Source organism: Gorilla gorilla, chromosome 8, assembly GCF_029281585.2.
Source record: "Gorilla gorilla gorilla isolate KB3781 chromosome 8, NHGRI_mGorGor1-v2.1_pri, whole genome shotgun sequence".
In the NCBI taxonomy this organism is placed as follows: domain Eukaryota; kingdom Metazoa; phylum Chordata; class Mammalia; order Primates; family Hominidae; genus Gorilla; species Gorilla gorilla.
This window is the reverse complement of record NC_073232.2, coordinates 49,688,003-49,709,476: the sequence shown is the minus strand read 5'-3', so window position 1 is coordinate 49,709,476 and position 21,474 is coordinate 49,688,003. Positions and strand designations below refer to the sequence as shown.

Here is a 21,474-nt window from a genome sequence, read left to right as displayed (position 1 = left end):
ACTGTAATGGGATTACTTTCTTGATTTCTTTTTTTCAGACTGCTTGCTGTTGTTATATAGAAATGCTACTGGTTTTTATACATTAATTTTGTAGCCTGAAACTTTACTGAATTTATCAGATCCAGTAACTTTTGGGATAGTCTTTAGTTTTTTTAAGATATAAAATCGGCCGGGCGTGATGGCTTACGCCTGTAATCCCAGCACTTCGGGAGGCCGAGGCAGGCAGATCACGAGGTTAGGAGTTTGAGACCAGCCTGACTAACATGGTGAAACCCCATCTCCACTAAAAATACAGAAATTAGCTGAGTGTGGTGGTATGCACCTATAATCCCAGTTAGGAGGCTGAGGCAGGAGAATCGCTTCAACCCGGGAGGCAGAGGTTGTAGTGAGCCAAGGTCACACCACTGCACTCCAGCCTGGGCGAAAGAGCGAGACTCCATCTCAAAAAAAAAAAAAAAAGATATAAAATCATATCATCTGCAAGCAAGGATAATTTGACTCATTTCTTTTCAATTTGGATGACTTTTATTTCTTTCTCTTGTCTAATTGCTCTGGCTAGGACTTCTAGTATTATGGTCAATAAAAGTGGTGAAAGTGGGAATCCTTGTCTTATTTCAGCTGTTAAAGGAGAGGCTTTCAGGTTTTCTCCATTCAGTGTGATGCTAGCTGTGGGTTTGTTATATATAGCGTTTATCTTATTGAGGTATTTTTCATTTTGAGGACAAATACATACTTGTTGAGGGTTTTTACCATGAAGGGATGTTGAATGTTATCAGATTTTTTTTTAGAATCTTTTGAAATAATTGTATGGTTTGCATCCTTCATTCTGTTGGTATGATGTATTGCACTTATTGATTTGCATATGTTGAACCATTGTTGCATTTCTGGAATGAATCCCTCTCAATGATGATGAATGTACTTTTTAATGTGTTGTGAATTCTGTTTGCTAGTATTTTGTTGAGTATTTTTTTATCATGTTCATCAGAGGTATTGGCCCATCATTTTCCTCTTCTGCTGTCTTTTCATCTGGTTTTGGTATTAGGATAATACTAGCCTCATAGAATGAGTTCGGAAGTATTCCCTCCTCCTCACATTTTTGAAATAATTTCAGTAGGATTGACATTATTTCTTTTTAAATTGTTTGGTAGAACCCAACAGTGAAGCCATTAGCTTTTAGCCATTTCTTTTATGGGAGACTTCTGTTAATATCTCAATACTTGTTATTAGTCTATTCAGGTTTTGGATTTCTTCAGCATTCAATCTTGGTACTTGCATATGGTTAGGAACTCCTCCATTTCTTCTAGGTTTTCCACTTTGTTGGCAGAGAGATTAAATGCATAAATGAACAATGGCCAGAATTTATATGACAGTAGAGCTTTGACCATAACCTCTGCAGCAACCAGTCCTGGAAGTTAAACCACAGCTTATGTAGCAATAGACCCAGAATGGACATGATTTGGTCAATGACAGCCAACTTACCTATATTTGCCAAAGCTTTCAATTCAGTAAGAATCAGAGAAAGCCAAATATACCCCTCAAACCCATCTCATAAAATGTCCTGCTCCCATTTAGTCTACCTGAAACTTCTCTACCTCAACAGTATACCATCAGAAAATACTAGAAATCTCCTTTTTAAAGCTTTCCTTTTCCCTGCCTGTTTTTGAGACTCTGCCCAAAGCAAGCGATGGTAGCCAACTCCTCTGTAAGGTCTGAATAGTAAAGTCTGGATGAGCAGTCCCTGTATGTTCTCATTCTGTTTATTCCCACATTTTTATATTAATATAATTTAACTATAACACTTAAAATCTCTGAAGATTCACACGATACAGAACCGGTCTGCCACTTAGGAACTAAAATAGCCATTTCACTAAATTTTCTGATAAATTTACTACAGAGTTTAGAAATTGAAATTGAGATTTCAGGTAAAAGCATTTATGCCTTCCCAGTTAATTTTAATTAACAATTACTAAGATGTTATTTAAGCTGAATGTTTGCTCATTACTTATCATGATTAGCAATCACCCTGTACATTTTTATCATGTAAAAGTAACTGACAGATAAAATCAGTCTCCTTTATATTAAAGCATTTCTCATCAGCATTACTAAATAGTTTCTAGTGATTCAAGACTACATAAAGTAAAATAAATGGATTATTTACAGGGAGAATATTTATGGGAAAGGCAATGTTTATTGCTTATAATTACTCTAACACACTATCCAATAGAAAAAAAGTAAGCCATCTTTCTGGAGCACAGCAAAAAATAACTCTTCCTTCCAGATATAATTATTTCAAACATAGAATGAATGTTTTCTTAAAAGTATAAGTTGAAAAGCCAGGCATGTTTTTCAAAATTGTAAATAATCCTCTTATCCCATATTTTATATTTCAATTATTTGTTAGATATTTGTGTATATTTACCATACATATGAGAAAGAGAATTCAGTAGTCTTATCAAGTAATGTAAAAAATGGACTTCTCTGCCTTTACAGTTTAAATCATAAGACATAGACTGTTTCTAAATGGGGAAAACATAAAACTTACCAATATTTCTAATTCCCTTTGCTGTGTGTGCTACAACATTTAAATTGCTATTGTTATTAACACATTATATTAGAATATAAATGTTTCACCTCAGAAAGCAAAACGAGTCATGTGCAAAGAGATTTCTTATTTAATGAACAAAAAGATATGAGCCACAGAACACACAGATTTCACATACTCCAACTATGCTTTCAGAAAGATTTAATTCTGAAACCCTAGCAGAAGTGAGGCCAGGTGAGTTTCCCTCCCTCCCTCCCTTCATTTTCTATTCCATCTCTCAGGGTTGTATCTTAGAAAAGACAGCGGGGGCAGAAATGCTTTGTAAACGCAAGCTTGTTTCCAGTGGGAAGTATGCACAGGGTACAAAATAAGTTCAATCCCACCTCCCAACCTAGTTCTTCATCCACCATCCCTCTGAAGCTGTGCATCCCAAGGATTCTTTCTGATGATGAATGCAACATTATTTCTACATGGCTATTTATGAGTGTTGTTTTGGTTTCCCTTCTGTTTGACAGATTTTAAAACATCTCCTCCATTGTCCAGTCAGATCTTAGGCTCTCCTGGACATGAGGAAAGCTGAGAGCTCAGTGCTTCCAAACAAACCCTATTTGATCCACATATTCCTCCATGTTTTTAGTTAATTCTTGAGTGCAACAGGCCATGCTTAAAATGGACAGAGTAAGAAAACACCTGGCTCACTTGCAGACAAGTTGGCTTAGTTAGCTGGCTCATCAAAATTCTGAGAACATGTTTAGAGATATCCTAGAAACATAACACCAGAAGGATTACTGGCTGTGATATTAAGTAACAGGATGAGGTCAGGCCAGCCTTTTTCGAAAATGCAGCATACATGCTTTCTCTTGGGTAACTAATCAAAACTTTTTAGAAAGTTGTCTTCTTCCCATGTTTATTATACATATGGTTAGACTTGCGTTATAGTTGACCTTTCAGGTTGTGATGTTTCATGGGCACTTGAATAACCTTGTGATTGACCACATTTGTCCCAAGAAGGTTGGCCCATTACCAGACAAATGCTGTCTATTAACAAAGAGGTTTTTCAGCTGTACAAATTATCATACCATAATTTATTTTTTCTTACTGGTAAATATTGATCTTCATATTTTCACAGGGGGGAGTATCAGGAAGGAATTAGCCCCATTTTGGTAAGGAAAATTGGCATCTCATTTGGCTAACAAATAACCCATTTTCTGTAGCTATTTCTGTCCAAAGTTCTCTTCAGAACATCATTCTCATAAATACAGAATTGTGTCATTGAATAAAATTAAAATGAAGACAGCTGGATAATGAAGATCCTTTCCGTTCTTTTATTGTCTGTTCAACAAACTAATAGACTTCATTCAACACCTGCCAGAGTCTCAGATGCCTGAGTATAAGTAGACTCAGGTATAAAAACCTTGAAAATCTTTACTTTCCCTATTTATATCTCAGCTCCTAGCAACATTCTGCATTCCTTTCAGAGATGAATTTCTGCACCAGCTCGTCTGCTCCTACCTGTTATCTTTCCTTTATATCTTTTTCTTTCCCTGTCTGCTTTGCTGCCCATCTCCTTGTTCTCCTCAATTCTTCTTCCATGCTATCTTATGTTGCTCTGGCTCTAAATTCTCCACTGTGTTCACTGTATGTCCTTAATACCAAGGACAAGGACACTGCCTAATATTCAGCAGATTCTCAGTGAATGAGCCAATGGAAATTCTAGAAAAATCTGTATAAATTTAGTAATATTAGTACATATTTTTCAAGTAAAAACACATCACATTGTACCCTGAAATATACAATTTCATGACGATAGGGATGTCACTTTGGCATATCTTTGAATAAATAGTTTTAAGCATGTTGGTGCTTAGAGCAGCTTTACTTTCTTTTAGGTATTTTCAATTTTATTACTTTAATAATATTCATACTAAAGGTGGTACACTCTTAACAGTCATTATTTTTGCAAAGATAATATACTGGTTTGTATTATTTATTCAAGGAAGAGTTATGTTTTGCCTTTTACCCCATAATTTTTCTGCAACTTTTAAGGAAATGCATCCTAGGTGATCATAGAAGATATAATTAAATATCTGGAAGTTATACCTAGAGCCTGTCTTCTGCTCACATCAGGGAAGGAATGAAATGGGTCTCAAGTGTTATGAAAGTCACAAAATGTGGGAACTGTTTAAGTTCAGTCAAGATTCCGCGTGGACAGAATTTACCTAAGAGGGAGAGCAAAAAACGGGGCCATAATTTATGAAAAAAATAATATCTAATCTAATATCTAACTCTCATAAAGAGAAAACTTTCACAACCTTAATAAAAACTAATGGGCTTCCAGGTTAAGATGGCAAATTGACACATGTATCTAATTTTGCTCCTTTTCAAGTCTCACTAAAACTATATATGAGTTATTTTTGTTTATTTCTAAAGACTTAAACACACTAGCATGGAGAGAATGGAATGGAAGATAAAATAACAGCATGAAATATTAACAAACTCAAAAGCAGATGACAAGTACTAAATGACATAGCCAATCGGAGAAAGTCAGAGTTCAAACCAGCAATAGGGAAAATTAAGAATCAAGTGATTTTATGCAGAAAGACTTAAGTATGATTAAACTTGGGGATGAAGGGAGGGACTGAAAAAGGCAGTTTGATCCCATCTCCTATTTCACACCACTGAATATCTACCCCCACCTCAGCCCAGCATAATTCCAGAGATTATTCTCTGAAGAGGATAAAATAGTCTTTGCATTGTGGGTCTTTAGACTTATTTTAGGGGTGGGGTACATTTTATGAACAACAGGGTGATTAAATGAATGTGTGAATACTCAATGCTAAGTGTCAAGAGTCCCAGGTCCCAGTCACCCCATCCTCTACCACTCTGCTCCTAGTTCCTTACCTTCTAGGAAGAAATTTGAAAGATGTTTTTCTGGGAAAGAAAGTGATTAGTACAAGAAGAAATACTTGCTTTCCTCTAGAAAGTTTTAAGTCCTTTACTCTGATTCCAGAAAATACCAGAAGATGTATAAAAGGAATGCTGGGTTGTTAGAAGATGCCACTGTCTCAATGTTAACAATGTAACACAGTTTATGTGACTGTAGGAATGGCCCTTCACCAAGGAGAAATCATGTTTTCAAATCATAAAGCCTGACTTCTCTGCCCTTGAATAAGGCTATCACAAGGGGCACAGAGATGCCTTGCTGTATTTGTAACTGTGCACAAATGACTAGAGTAGAACTTGCTCCACATCTTCAGTTTAGGCTGGAAGAAGTGCCAAGTGGTCTACATGTCAAGGTTCATGTGCCAATACTCAGAAATGGCTACATCAAGTTTTATGTAAGTAATTTTTTCACACTGCTGATAAAGTACTTTCTATGAGTTTATTGTGTTTGAATTAGTCTATACCAGACTTTCTCCAAAGCACATCTAATTATGAGTCTCCAACTGTGGCCGGATCCATATGGGTGGTCTCTGCTACAGTGCCACGCATAAATGCCTGTCCCTCTTCTCACTTATCATTTCCATTATGCCCCTACCATGATCATAATCCTTCAGTTGTTACGTATCTCCTACTTCATAAAAAGAAAAACTGTCAATTTTCTAAGGCCTTTTATAACCTATCACTTTCTTCATGCCCATCTTAATTTCCTCCTTTTTCATATTTTTTTTCTTAGAGCCCCTAAATGGACGTGACTCATTCCTACCTGCTGGCCTCCATTCTCATGAACTTTCTCACATACGTCATCACCTTCCATGACTCAACCCCACACCTCATTCAAAATCGAATACAAATTTCATTTGTTCATACTTTTTCTTCTGTGCTTATTCTCCACAAACTCTCTCTCTTCCAAAATCCTAACAGTTTGAACATTTAACAGTTTAACAACACATAAAACAATTATTGTTATCTCTGATGTGTCAATTTGTTTCTTCCTTGAGGAAAGAACTGACTGGGTCTTATCCTGTGTTTAGCACAGGGTAAAGACTTGTTGTACAATGGGTAGGTGACCAAATTCTGCAGTCAGACCAACCTCCATTCAAAATTAACTTTGCTTGTGTGTCCTTGAGCAATTTATCTGACCTCTATTTCTTTATTAATAAAATGGAGGGTATAATAATCAATCAAACTGTCTAGAGGATAAACAAGAAACATGTTTTTCTCAAGATACAGTACACAGTAAGCACTCATCAAAGTTTAGCTATCATTATGTCTTTTATTAATAAAATAATATTTGAATAAAATGAGAAAACAGAGCATTTTGTGGCACTTCAGAAGATATAAAGCATGAGCTATTTTTTCTTTTATTATTTTTAAACTATAGAGCTATTTAAAATCTATATGGAGGACTTCAAGTGTACTACTACTACTACTACCAAATGGGGGACTACTAGCTGATAAATACTGCACTGCCAGCTGTGACCCTCACTCTCACAGGTCCCACTACAAACAAGCGAAAAACCTGCAATGAAAGAAATGTGACAAAGGTGGAACCAAGGAATAGCCTATATATAAAACTGCTAAGTTTAACCCTCAGAAAAACATTACAATGTCTGAGAAGAAACTCTTGAAACAGAATTGGGAATAAAATAGAAGTAAAGAACAGATTTCATTCATTTTAAAACAATTGGAGATTTATCACAGTTTATATGAACTGAAATTTAGGTGACTCTGGATTCAGTTCAAGCACAAGAGATTATCAGAGTCTAAAATTCAATTTTACTACCCTTCCTTTATTGCAGTTCAAACACACAATATTCCTGTTCTGTGGATGCCTTTGCTAGTGATGCCTATAGACAGAGAATGTTGGGCTGCCTAGCTTTTGTAAAACATGAAATGTGTCTATTTTCAAATGATTTGTCACTCTATGGAGTTATGAATCCCCTTCTAACACCCCAGCTACAGATTAGGATACCTTCAAAGCCACTGATTTGTCAGAATCCTTTTACAACTTGATTCAGAGTATGCCAACAGTAAGATATTAACTCCTTTAGGAGGGAGACATGTACAGAGCAGGAAAAAATACTACAAGGAGGTCTGTAACCTCACCATCTGTCAAGTGACATGCTGTTATTTTTCCACTTTGGCTCTACTCCCCAATATCAGTTCCTTTCTTTCCCAGTGTAGACCCAGTCATTTCAATATATCCTTCTTAGTAGTTTCAGTTCTGCTCCTTTCCAGCCAATGACTGGATACATTTATATATATATAGATAGATAGATCTATATATAGATTTATATATCCAGTTGGATATGTATGTATAAATCTCTCTCTCTCTCTCTATATATATATATAATATATATATATTCCTAGTCAATTACCTTTTATATATCAAGATCTGCTTCTCTATCAAAGTTGTCACTCCATGTTTGTCTTCTGAAGGCTTCTCACATTCCACAGATGGCATTACCCCACAAATAGAAGCTGTTAGGTATTTACTTCTGAAATTTCTTTCTTTTTTTTACACATTCCTTTACTCTTTTAGAGAGAGATTTCTTCCTCTTTCCCATGGTTCCCAGATCAAAAGATTCCTATACGCCACTATGTTAAATGACAGATTTTTAAATAATTTTATTTTTAAAAAACTAGTAAGCTTACTAAATCTAAATATTAGAAATACTGTTATTATTGGTATGATTTATAATGCTATTGCTTTTTTATATTTACCCTAAATTTTCATTTTATTCTCATTTTCTAACTTAATTTATCTTCTCTACATTAATTTTGTCTACTGATATGGAACATTTATTCTATTTAATTCTATTTTCATTATTGTAAAGATGTCTTGGAAATTTAAAATGCATATAATGCATATAATTTTCTATGTAGCAAAGTATGTTAATACTTTAAACTTCTTCCTGAATATAAGAATAGTAGGCCATTTAACTCTGATCTTCAACCCTTACACTTCTCCTATGTAGTGTGGTCACTTCAAATAGTCTTTTTTTGTTGTCATTGATTGTATTAGTCTATTTTCACACTACTATAAAGAATTGCCCGAGACTGGGTAATTTATAAGAGGAAGAGGTTTAATTGACTCACAGTTCTGCATGGCTGGGGAGCCCTCAGGAAACTTACAATCATGTCAGTAGGCAAAGGAGAAGCAAGGCACCTTCTTTACAAGGCGCAGGAAAGAAAAGCGTCAAGTGAAGGCGGAAGAGCCCCTTATGAAACCATCAGATCTCCTGATAACTCACTCACTATCACGTGAACAGCATGGGGGAAACTGACTCCATGATTCAATTGCCTTCACCTGGTCTCTCCCTTGACATGTGGGAATTATGAGGATGATAATTCAAGATAAGATCTGGATGGGGACACAAAGCCTAACCATATTATTGATGGTGTTTTACCAAGGCTTCTTTGAATGTGTCAACACCTTTTCTAATTTCCTTGGTGATCGTTCTTTTTTGCATCTTAATTTCTCTTTCATGGTGGCATTTCTGATTATGCAATTTGAAATTCATCAGTTTAATAGGTCACACACTTGGGATCTCTATTTCTTAAAGATGGCCTTTATTTAAATAAGACCCCCCAGGGAAAAGCATTCACCGTTGATGCTCCATCAAGCTGGTCCGTGAAAATATCTGGTTCCCCTTTTAAAGGTAGGGCTATAAGCTTTTCCAAGAGTCTTAGTCCCAGGTCTCTGGACTATGTGTCTCCTCCAAATGCTATAAGGGCATTAAAATTAAAATCTTAGTCTCAACATTTAGGATCTATATATGGGCTAACAAGTAAGCAAGCAAAGAGAGTGACTTTCAAGACTTTCACAAAGTAAGCTTATGCTTACTTCCCTGCTTTTTGTTCAAATTTCGTGTTTGTTTGTTTATTCCTGGTTCCTTCTGAATTAAAGTAGTATTTTAAAAATCTAATTAATTCAGCTACTACATATTAAATATATACTAAGCATATATACAAATGCTGTTATAAATTCTGGGTATAAAAAAAGGCAAATTTCATACTTTCATACAACTTATACTCTGTTTTGGAAATAGAGGCAGGAAATATGGGAACAAATGAATTATTTAAACCAAAAAGTGAAAACTGCTAAAAGGAAAGTAATATAGAGTGATAATGAAACTGATATACAGACTAGTTGGGGAAAGTCTTTACCCTGGGTGGCCAAAAAAGGCTAATCTGATTCTCAGCTCGTTCATTCAAGCTGTGACCAGAAGGAACAGCCATGTAAACTTATGTTGGTTTAAATGGTTTGTTTTTTTTTTTTTTTTGGTTGGTTTTTTTCCCTTCTCACTAACCATTTATCTCATTTTTGGCTATAGCTTTTTATTCCCCTTTTACAATTTCATTCTGTCCCTCCCCATTTCCTCTCTCCCTTCAGCCTAAAATATATTCAAACATCCAGAAGTCTCAAAAATCTTGTCATGATCATTAGTCTCTTTTAAGTTACTACCTTGAGTCTCTTTGTTTTTTGATCTGCTATTCTCTTACCTATCTTTTTAAATAAGGTTTTTTTTCCATTCACCATTTCGTAAAGCAAAAGTCAACAACAAATTGATTAAATCTACTAATTGCCAAACTAGTATCTTTTTAATCATTATCTTCAAGTAAGACCATTGATTACTCACTGAAATTCTCTGCCCAGCATCCTCCTTTGTATGTTACTTTTCTTATTAACACTTGAATGCTCTTTCTTTATCAGATTCTATTTTCTCTGCCCACTTCTTCAAAGCTTCTGTTCCTCACGGCTTTACCCTTCATTGTTGTCCCTTCTAGCTCTAAATCCTGTCTATAAATACACCCACTTGAATTATTTATACTATTTTATGGTGAGAAAGCTTAAGAGTCTTCTCAGTGCCACTTACCAAGTTATTATTATTATTATTTTATTTATTTTTATTTTTTTTGAGACAGAGTTTCGCTCTTGTTGCCCAGGCTGATATGCAATGGCGCAATCTCGGCTCACCACAATCTCCGCCTCCTGGGTTCAAGTGATTCTCCTGCCTCAGCTTCCTGAGTAGTTGGGATTACAGGCGCATGCCACCACACACAGCTAATTTTGTATTTTTAGTAGAGACAGGGTTTCTCTATGTTGGTCAGGCTGGTCTCGAACTCCCAACCTCTGGTGACCTGTCCACCTCGGCCTCCCAAAGTGCTGGGATTACAGGCGTGAGCCACCGCACCTAGCCACCAAGTTGATATTATAATATAACTATTATAATTCAGGTTTCTTTCCATATGTTGTTTTTCATATAAATGTATTGATACTTTAAATCAGCAACAAATTATAGAAGGTTAAAAGTTGTAATTAAATTATCCAAAATCCAACTACTAAAACATAATCATTATTTAAACCCATGAAAGTTTAGTTTTGTTCCTATATAGGCATATACATGTCTATGTTATATATGTTTGTATTATATAATGCTTGTGATTATATGTGTGGAGAAAGAGAGAGAAACAGAGACAGAGAGAAAGAGAGAGGCAGAGACATATACAAACAGATTTCTCCGAATCTTTGCCTGCAGAAATTGAACCATGGGCCAAAACTGAATTACTTTCTATATGAAGAGGAATAAGAAGACATTTAGAAGCTATGGACTAGAGTTGGAAAAATGGCAAGAGTTAAGTGGGAAAAATAGAAATAGACATTTAAAGAGGTATTTTTATGAAATTCCATGTATAATACACAATAAATTTAATTTTCTCACTTTCCAATGAAATCTTCACTGCACATAATCTTTGGAAAGTGGATTTCTTTCAAAAGAATACAAAGTAGAACTGAATTCTATTGTAAAGAGTAAGTTTGGTATAAAACAAAACAAAGACAAAAATATGCATATGAGAATATCTATGCATCCATATATATAATAGATTATAAAATTTAGACTACTTTCATACTATTTAAAAAACTTGACTTTATTTTCTATAGACTCTTTTCATGTGGCAGGCAACCATTTGTTTAATCATCCCAATTTTTCTATTATTTTAAATAATTCTATAGTTATCCTGTTGGGGCTCAGAAAAAAAAAATACACACCAAAATGAAGGACTTAGAAGCAGCTTCAGAAGCAAAAGTTTTTCTCTGATTTTTTTCTGTTCTCCTGTTGCTCAGTTCCATTTCCCCCTGAGGCTAGTCATAAATACTAGAATCCTTCTTCTCCAAGGCAGGTCACAGAAGCCAGAACCCCTTTTCCCCAAAGCTAGTGATAAAACATAAAAATATTATTCTAAAACGATCTCCATCTCTCTGTGTAATTGTACTAGTCATACAATAATTTTCCTACCTACCTTGTTTGACTATAGGTCATAAGACCCGTATTCCAGCGAGGGTCTTGCCCCATATCCAGAAGGTAGAAATACATGTTCAGAGAAGCCAAGAAAAATCTAGACAGACAGGCCTTGCTGGGTACTCCACTCAGTCTATTAACATAAGATCATACCTTATTTGTCCCATCATATTTCTACATGATTGTCCGTACTTTATTGAACTTAAGCACAAAAATAAACAATTTATCCTGTGTCTTTGGGTCTTCATTCTGAAGGCTACCATATATACTTGGTAAATAAATTTATATGTTTTTTCACCTACTAATCTGCCTTTTGTGAGTTGATTTTTCAGTAAACTTTCAGAGGCCAAGGGTTTCCTTTATTCAAAAAAGTTTGGCCAGGTGCGGTGACTCATGCCTGTAATCCCAGCACTTTGGGAGGCTGAGGCGGGCGGATCACGAGGTCAGGAGTTTGAGACCAGCCACACTAATATGGTGAAACTCCGTCTCTACTAAAAATACAAAAATTAGCTGGGTGTGGTGTTGTGCGCCTGTAGTCCCAGCTACTCGGGAGGCTGAGGCAGAAGAATCGTTTGAACCCCAAAGGCAGAGGTTGCAGTGAGCCGAGATCGTGCCACTGCACTCCAGCCTGGATGACAGAGTGAGACTCCAACTCAAAAAAAAAAAAAAAAAGTTTATCACTTTATATTATTTCCTTTGGATAGGTTCCCTGAAGTATAGTACAGATATGGATACAGATGATGCAGGTATCAAAAGTTTATAAAGATTTTCAGTTTACGCATATTCCCAAATTACTATAAGGCTTAAGTCATTAGATTTTCAACACGATGCTCTGTACCAAGCCTATTTCAAAAGTTTTGGCAAATTTGATAGATTTAAAATACATCTTATTCTAAGTATTTTATTTTTAATATTTTTCAAATATTTGTCTGCCATAACTTCTATAAGGAGAAAGTGGTTAATAATATAACCATATTCTTTGTCCATTCTTCCACTACAATATTAATTTTTTATGTCTGCAACTATTCTTTATATATAAATGGGATCAAATTTTTGTTTATCCAGTTATCCATTTACATTTCAATATTGCTTAGGACATTCTATTGATGTACATTTTTTGAAGTTCAATTTAACAATCCTTTCTTTGTAAATTATTTTCTATGTAATTTTCATAAACTTTTTCTCAATTTTAATATCACTGAAAGATTCATGTACATTTTCTCCATTAATTATGATTTTAAAATTAACAGTTATTTCATTACTCCACCTGAAAGTTATTTTGGGGTATAAATGAATGTACCAATGGTACACAGCACCATATACATGAATACTACATGGTAATACAAATGAAAGATTTTCTAAGTGTACTAGGTCAGCTTCAGTGTATCCTTCTGTACTGTGGCTTTTATAACTACACCACGACTGAATTATTTTAGTTGTTATAGTTTGTGTACATTAGTTACTAGTAGGGCAGCCACTATATATTTTATTGCTTTTTGACTAACTCTATAAAATGACATTTTAAGATGATAACAAACATTTTTATTACTTCTGCAATATGCCCACAATGTACATTTTTTTCATGGCTATCATTAAGTGATTGTAATTTCAAATATATCTAGTTCTCATCTCAGAAGCAAAAGATACCACTATCCTGATTATGCTATAAATCACTATAACTAAAATTACACAGCTATGAAACTCAACCATTCAGATAGCTCCAATACCAGCGAATCACTTGGTTTACCAAATTCTTTGTAGGAATCACATGCTAGTATGATACACAGAGCAGATGCCTGGGGAAGGGGAAGGTGAGAGAGTATAAGTGGTGTCCAAACCAATTCCACAGAAGTTTCTGAGAAACTTGCCATATTTATTTATCGATTGAAACCTCTAGAATTGTACACCTACAACTTTCTAATACTATATTTGCTTTTCCCCTACCACCTGATTTTTGGCACTTGACACTCAGAGAATCTTGAGGTTTCACTAATATGACTAATATTTTCAGCCATTATGAATATTACACATCGTTTTCCACATAATTACCTAGTGAAGTCTGTCATCTCCATCATGATCATACACATGTTCTTGGCCAGAACAATGATGTCGTTGCTTGTATCATCCCATATCTCAATCTCAGCATCCAGCTTACTCTTTACTTTCTTGAAATCAGCAACTTGCTCAGCAATCTTTTCTTTTTCTGCCTCAGGCAGTTGAGTCATCTTAGCCTAAAACATGTGATAATTAGAATTAAAATCATTCCACTATGTCAAAAGCATTTTAGGAATAAGTAGATATTATAGGATACTCATAAAACTTGTTCATTTAAAATCAGAGGCACAATATAGTTAAATTCATTCAATTAAAACTGTCCAGGCTTAATATTTCATATAAAAATCTATTAAATTATAATAGTTTGCTCTAGAACTATAATGTTACATTTAGAATAACACTGTAGAACTTGGTGCCCAACATACTTAAATCCATCTTATAAAATAAATGTGGGACTTTGCAAATTTCTAATACACTTCAAATTTTAAATTAACATCAATTTAGTGTAATGCATCACCTTTGTTAGAAAAGTGCATATAAAAAGGTGGATGTATAACATAATTTAACTTGAAATGAGACTATGTCTACCTATGTGTATATATACAATTACAGGATGAATTAGTCATGCCTCAACTTTAACATAATAAAGAAAAAACAATGATGCTTTTAGTTTGAATTTTCTGTAAATATCTCAGCATAATGCTTGACACATATTGAATGTTCCATAAATGGTAGCTATTTCTTATTCAATAAAATTATCAAAATATTTTCATATGTCTAATAAACTTTTTCATTTTGTTTGTATTTTTTCTATGAAGAATCAAATTAAGCTACACAAGACTAAGTTTTTAACTGACACAAGTGCTATTTCTTAGCCTCTGAAAGTAGTTTGTAGTTTCTTTTCTGAGGAAATGTGTCCTATGTGAGGTCGTAAGAGAGGAGCAACTTTTACTACTGCTGGCATATGGCAAAGCACGTAAATGAAGACACAGCTCACTACTTCTGAAATGAAAAGTAATATGCAAGCACTTAAGTAAATTATAAGCCACCAACCCATTAAACTGGCTCACAAATAGAAATGGGTTTTCCCCATCTTGACTACCGGTCATTATCATTGTCTCCATTCTCATAAAAGGTGTTTAAATGTTCAAATTACAATAGCTCCAGATAGGTTCAACTGGGGCTTCTCTTTACATTCCGTATCTCAGAGGTCATAAATCTGTGATGCTAGATCTAATAAATAATGCTGAATATACACTGGTATATTATGGAAAATTATTTACTGTTCTCATAATAAAGCTATTCAAGAGCTGAACTGGTTAAGTGTATTTCAAGTTCAGTTACTTGGAATGCCACTGATTTCCAATATGACCTTGAGGAAGTTACCTAACCCTCCTGTCTATGTTTCCCTAGACACAAAATGACAGTAATTGCAACTGCTATCCACCTGCCATGCAGGGAACAGAGTCAATTATTGGATAAGATTGTGACTGACCCTGTTGTGGACAGGGAGCTCATTGGTTGCACTTCATCTCCTTAATAACATCTCAACTCAAATGGTGAATTACAACAACAGACATTTACCTCTGACAAGATAAGGGCCAAAAGTTGGGCAATAGTTTGCAAAATTAAAAGTTCTAGAGAATTCTTGTCCTTTTTCTCAGGTGGAACAATAGCAGCAACAAAACATTAAGTTACTGACACCTTTGCCGAAGGTTTTAAGTGCTTCTATGATTTATTATATGTCATCGATCAATTTCAACCACCCTGAAAATTCCAAAAGAAGACTTAAGAGAATACTTGATGTTTGGAAAGTCTAGGTGAAAAATTCTTTATTGAATTATTTTGTTCAAGTTAAACAAAGAAACTGAGGTACAAAGCTTAAGAAAAATTAAGTAAGTAGAGTATCTCTGATATATATCGCCAGGTGGCTATGTGTTTAGGCTTCTGCTTACATCTATAGAGCAGAACTCTGATAGAAATAACTGTCAAAGGCTTTTTGAATCACTGCCATCTGAATAAGATTATATTGTGTAACTATTGATCTTGGAATGTGTTACCAAACAACTGACACATATATGACAGACACTCTTCTTGAAACCATGAACACATTTAAACTTCAATCTTCATAGCAGCCCTATGAGGAATTATTATCCCAATTTTGTAAGTGAGGAAATTGAGTCTCTCTGAAACATTAAGTGATTTATCAAGATTATAGTGTCAGTCAATGGTAGAATCAGGATGTAAATCAGAAAATATAGCTCTAGAGTTTTTGTTCTATCACTAAGCCAACAAACATGAATAATATTGCCCACAATATACCAATATATACACATTCTCCATGATGGTATTTCTCTATCGCTTTCTACCTTTAAAAGCAATTATTCTCCAAAGAATAGTCACATTGTTTAGAACCTAACTTTCCAAATCTTTAAATTATATACCATGACCTTTACCTGACAGGCTGTTTTGGACATCAAATGATATGTAAGAACACACTTTTTGAGTAAAGTGATGTTAACTGTCAACCATTACTTACACAAATAGATTCAGTTCTTTACTCTCTGCAGTGAATCTCAGAACTCTATTTATAATATTATCCATTATTTTTCAAGGAAAAGCTGTGTTATCCCAAAATGCCTATTAGGCATTTTTAAGCATAGATTTCATTTACTAATTTAACTCTAAAAGAGAGGTCGGCAGAATTTTTCTGTAAAGGACAAGATAGTGATATATGCTTTGCAGCTCATACCATATCACTCCGTTACTCAACTGGCAGAGTTGTTACTCTGTTATATTGCAAGAGCAGTCATGAATACTACATAAACAAATCAGTGTGTCTCTGTTTCAATAACACCTTACTATAGACATTGAAATTTGAATTTTACTTAATTTTCACATGCCACAAATATTATTCTGATCACATCTGATTACATCTATTCTGAATTTTTTCAACCACTTAAAAATGTAAGGGCCATTCTTAGCTCATGTACAAAAGCAGGCAGCAGGCCAGATTTGACCTGTTGACTACAATTTGCCAACACCTGCTATAAAACTTTCCTATGACCAGGGAACACAGATTTTTATTGTTTTTCTCTGTCTTCATTATCCTTACTTTGTTTGTAACTCCTGAAAGTACTGACCAAGTGATGCCGGAAACATTTTCTTGTTTTTGTTTTGTTTTGAGGCAGAGTCTTGCTCTGTCACCCAGGCTGGAGTGCAGTGGCATGATCTCAGCTCACTGCCACCTCCACCTCCTAGATTCAAGCAGTTCTCCCACTTCAGCCTCCCAAGTAGCTGGGACTATAGGCGCCCACTACTGTGCCCAGCTAATTTTTGTATATTTAGTAGAGATGGGGTTTCACCATTTTGGACAGGCTGGTCTTTAACTCCTGACCTCGTGATCCACTCTCTTGGTTTTGCCTTCTCTTTACATCCAACTGCCCCTTCTCAGAGTCCTCCATCTCCCCTTATCTGCCAAACGCGCATCTCCCAAAGAATCTGTGCTGACCCTTTTAACTTTCTTCATTATCTTCTCCCTTAGCACACTCATCTACTTTCTTTTCTTTTTTATACTGGGAAATAAAACTGTAAGTACTTACTATGCACCACATTATGTTCTGTAGTGTATATACCTTGTGGAATACATAATGGAATACTATTCAGCCATAAAAAGAATGAAATCCTGTCATTTGTGACAACAGGGAATCTGGAGGAAATTATGTTAAGTGAAATAACCAGACACTGAATGATGAATAACACATGACCTCACTCATATGCAGAATCTAAAAACGGTATCACAAAAGGAGAGAATAGAGTAGGGGTTACCAGGAGCTGGGGTAGTGGGGGAGGGGGTTTGAGAAGATGTTGGTCAGAGGATAAAAAATTTCATTTAGACAGGAGGAATAAGTTCAAGCGATCTATTATACAACATGGTGACTACAGTGAATAGTAAATTGTATTCTTGAAACATGCTGAGTGAGTGTAAAGTGTGCTCACCACAAAGACGATAACTGTGCGAGGTAATGCATGTGTTAATTAGCCAATATAGTTCTTCTACAGTGTACATATAAGTCAGCAACTTTCATGACTTCAGCCATCACTGCTATGAAGATTACTTCCAAACAACCTCTTCAGTCCTGTTCTCCTTTCCAAAGCTGTGATCAGTACGTTCACTGCTATTAGGAATACCTGATCACAGAAGGATGAAAAACACACTCAGCCAAACCATTTATCCTCTTGATTTTCATGTTTCTCAGTGATACTTCCTGCCTTCCAGTCTTGAAGTTTTATATTTTAGAAAATTATCCTCTTTTCTTTAGCCTATTCTGTCAGTTGTCCATTTTATCCTTTATCACATCCATTTCCCTCTATATATTAATATTACCATTCCTGCTGTCTTCTGGTCTTAATATTCTCCTTTGTTTTAAATCTTCTTGCTTTGCTACTGCTTGATTCAATCTTTCTGAATATGATGGAATTGTGCAATCCTTCATCTAATCTCCTTATCTTTACATCATCTTATCAAATAAAGGGTATCAATTCCTCAAACACCACCATTATATTTGTTTGATTAAAATAGAAAATTCATATAAAATGCCTAAATCATAAATGTACAGTTGGAACAATTTTCACAAACAGAGCAAATCCATGCACCTACACTCATATCAAGAAACCTTAAAAAGATTACAGGCACTCGGAAGCCTCCTTCTATCTTCTGCTAGTCACTGTCTCCTAAGGGTAATCACTAACTTGATTTCTAAAACTGTAGATTTGCCCATGTTTTAATCTTATAAAGGTGTGGAATAATAGCACATGAATTCTTGTGTCTGGCTTTTTGTATTCAGCACTTAAGTGCTTGAAACGCATCTATTCTGTTGCATGTAGTTATATTTTGTTTATTCTCATTGCTCTATACAGATATTATTCCACTCTACAAATATATATATATATATATTTCTATACATTTATTCATGTTTTTCTATAAACAATATTTTGAAAACTATTCCGTTTTTGGCTATGATAAACAATGAGTATTCTTGGACTTTTCTTTAGGTGCACATATGGGTGTATTTCTCTTGAGTATGTATCTAGAAGTGGAATTAGTACATCACAGGGATCATCATAACCTTTGTTTCTACCAGCTTTTCAATCTCATCCCATCTTACTTCCTTCAACACACTGTACCCTCAAGCTAAGCTAAGCTATTTGTTGCTGCAGGTAAATATCTTGAGATATTGCCCATTCATTATTTTTGCTCATCTTCCCTTCCCCCAATTTGTTGCTCCAAATTTAATCATATTTCCAGGCCAGACTCATATAGTATATGCCCCTTTCTCCATTCTTCAGGTGTGTGTAATTATTCTCTCAAAATTTTTAGAACATGTTGTCAGTTCTTCCCCCTAGATGTTCATATTGTTCTCTCTTGTAGTCTAATCTTGTGAACACAACTATCTTATCTCACTTACTAGAGATGTTGTTGAAAACAATACCATCTTTCAGAATAATAATTATGACATTACACATAATTTTTCATTTGTACTTTTTAGATGAATTTTTTTCTCCTTCCCCTAGAAAATAAGTCATCTTAAAGTAGGAACATATTGCATGATAAATGTTTGTTTGTGATTGTTAACAGAAATACTCAAGAGCTAAAAAAAACTCAAGACTTTTGAGCTCAAAATTTTATATCACTGATCTTGTATTTTCATTGTCACCCACATTTACACAAATGCCAAGCTTTTACCTCTACACAGATCTTAGATTCATTTCTCTTATGCACTTTTCCTAGTATTTTTCAAACTCAGGTCCTTATTATTCCTCCAAGACTGTATTAATAGCACAATTGATCATTTTTCATCTTCATATCTGCTTATTAATTGTACTATGCTCATTACTACTGCATCAAATATTGATATGCTTACATTATTTATCTGCTTAAAAAATTTAAATGACTATAATTACCCCTTAAAAGAGACAAAAGGAAAAGAAAGGAAAAAAGTGACATAATAGGAAAAATGCAGAAATTGTTGTCATACAGACCACCATTCAAATTCCACTTTTGCCAAGTATTAGTTATACAGCAATTAACAATCCTAAACCCCAGTTTCATATGTTAAATGATAATAAATTTATAGGGGTTGCGTGAGAATTAGTTATGACTATAAACAATTGTACCTGGAATATATTAGGGACTCAGTAAATGATGCATATATAAATAATGTATATAAATGTATCATCTTGGCCTCCAAGACTTTCCACAATATGGAAAAGAATGATAACTAAAATATTCATGTAGCCTACCTCACAGAGCCTAGGCAAGAACCAAATGAAATATTTTGAGTAAGTGCTTTCCATAAGCAATAAATGTCATAGAAATATAGTGCCATTAAAATTATCTTATTCTCAGAAGTCCCAGAATCCACATCACTTATTTTGCAGATAAGAAAATTGTCCCAGAAAGGGGAAATGACTTAAAAGAACTCTTCAGCTGGTTAGTGACAGATGTGATGTTTCAGTCCATGTGTCTTCATTAGTAGCTTTCCCTTTCCACAAATTTTTTTTTTGCTTTCCTTAACTATAACTTTTTTTCATGGAAATTAAATTCTTAGGTAAATCGTATAACCTTGCTAATTTCTCTATCCATGAAACTGGATGAAACATAGAAATATTATTTTGTTAATAAATAATCCACAATTATGATTTTTTTAATTTTATAAATATTAGAGAATTTCTAATTAATTCACATCACTCATATGAATGGGTAGCGAGAACTCGACATTCAAAATAAAATGTTTGATAAACTTTAAAAATATACACATGGTATACATACATATTGGAAAAATAGTTCTCTAATGATAACTCATGTTCTTACCTTCAGCGTGTCTCAAATTTAATAGTGACATGTATGTGTTTTCTTAAAATAAGCCTAGAGGCATTTGGGAAATAGATGTATTTTTAATACATCAAAAGTATAAATAGCATAGAACACTCTGATGGAATTTTAGAAAATATAAAGTGCTTTTGGCAAAAATTCAACCTAATTAAAATTTTGAGAACAAATTTATTGAAGCAAGATTTATGCATTGGTATCTTAAGCATACTAAATTGTGATCTCAAATATATTCCTGAGAATTCATTAAGAGCAATTTTCTGTAATATTTTTAAATTAACATTTAGGAATTGGAGTTGGACTTTAAGAAGTGGTATACATTTCTACATTTTTATGTATAGACCTCTAAATCAGACTTAAAATATATATTTGCTTTAATTAGCTCTCAGTTTCCTCATCCATCAAAAAACACCCCTATTAACACCCAGTGGGTTACTTTCACTGTTATAAAACTGTCTCATTTTATTATAAAACTTTACAGGCTTCAGGGACTGGGTCGAAACAGAGTAAATTATCAGGTATATTTGATTGATTATCTATGTCTTAAATATCATAATGATAGTGATTGATATTTGTTCACACTTCCAGTATGCCAGTCACTCTATTGAGCACTTTTGAAAAAATTATGCCGTTTAAATAATAATATGATGAGGTAGATATTAATGTCCATTTGTCACAATCATGGAAATGAGTCCCTTAGGGAACATTTGCAGGTCTCCTATAAATGAAACCCTCTCCAA

The 21,474-nt window shown here is 34.4% G+C and overlaps 1 protein-coding gene across 3 annotated transcripts in view; it reads right to left on the bottom strand.

Annotated features, from left to right (window-relative positions):
• Window positions 1-21,474, bottom strand: part of CTNNA3 (catenin alpha 3) — a 1,788,954-nt gene that overhangs the window by 137,387 nt on the left and 1,630,093 nt on the right. For all 3 annotated transcript variants that reach the window (XM_055353691.2, XM_055353692.2, XM_019035348.4), the window contains one exon: window positions 13,837-14,018. In XM_055353691.2, the coding sequence (XP_055209666.2) occupies window positions 13,837-14,018 (182 nt within the window). The remainder of the gene's footprint in view (window positions 1-13,836; window positions 14,019-21,474) is intronic.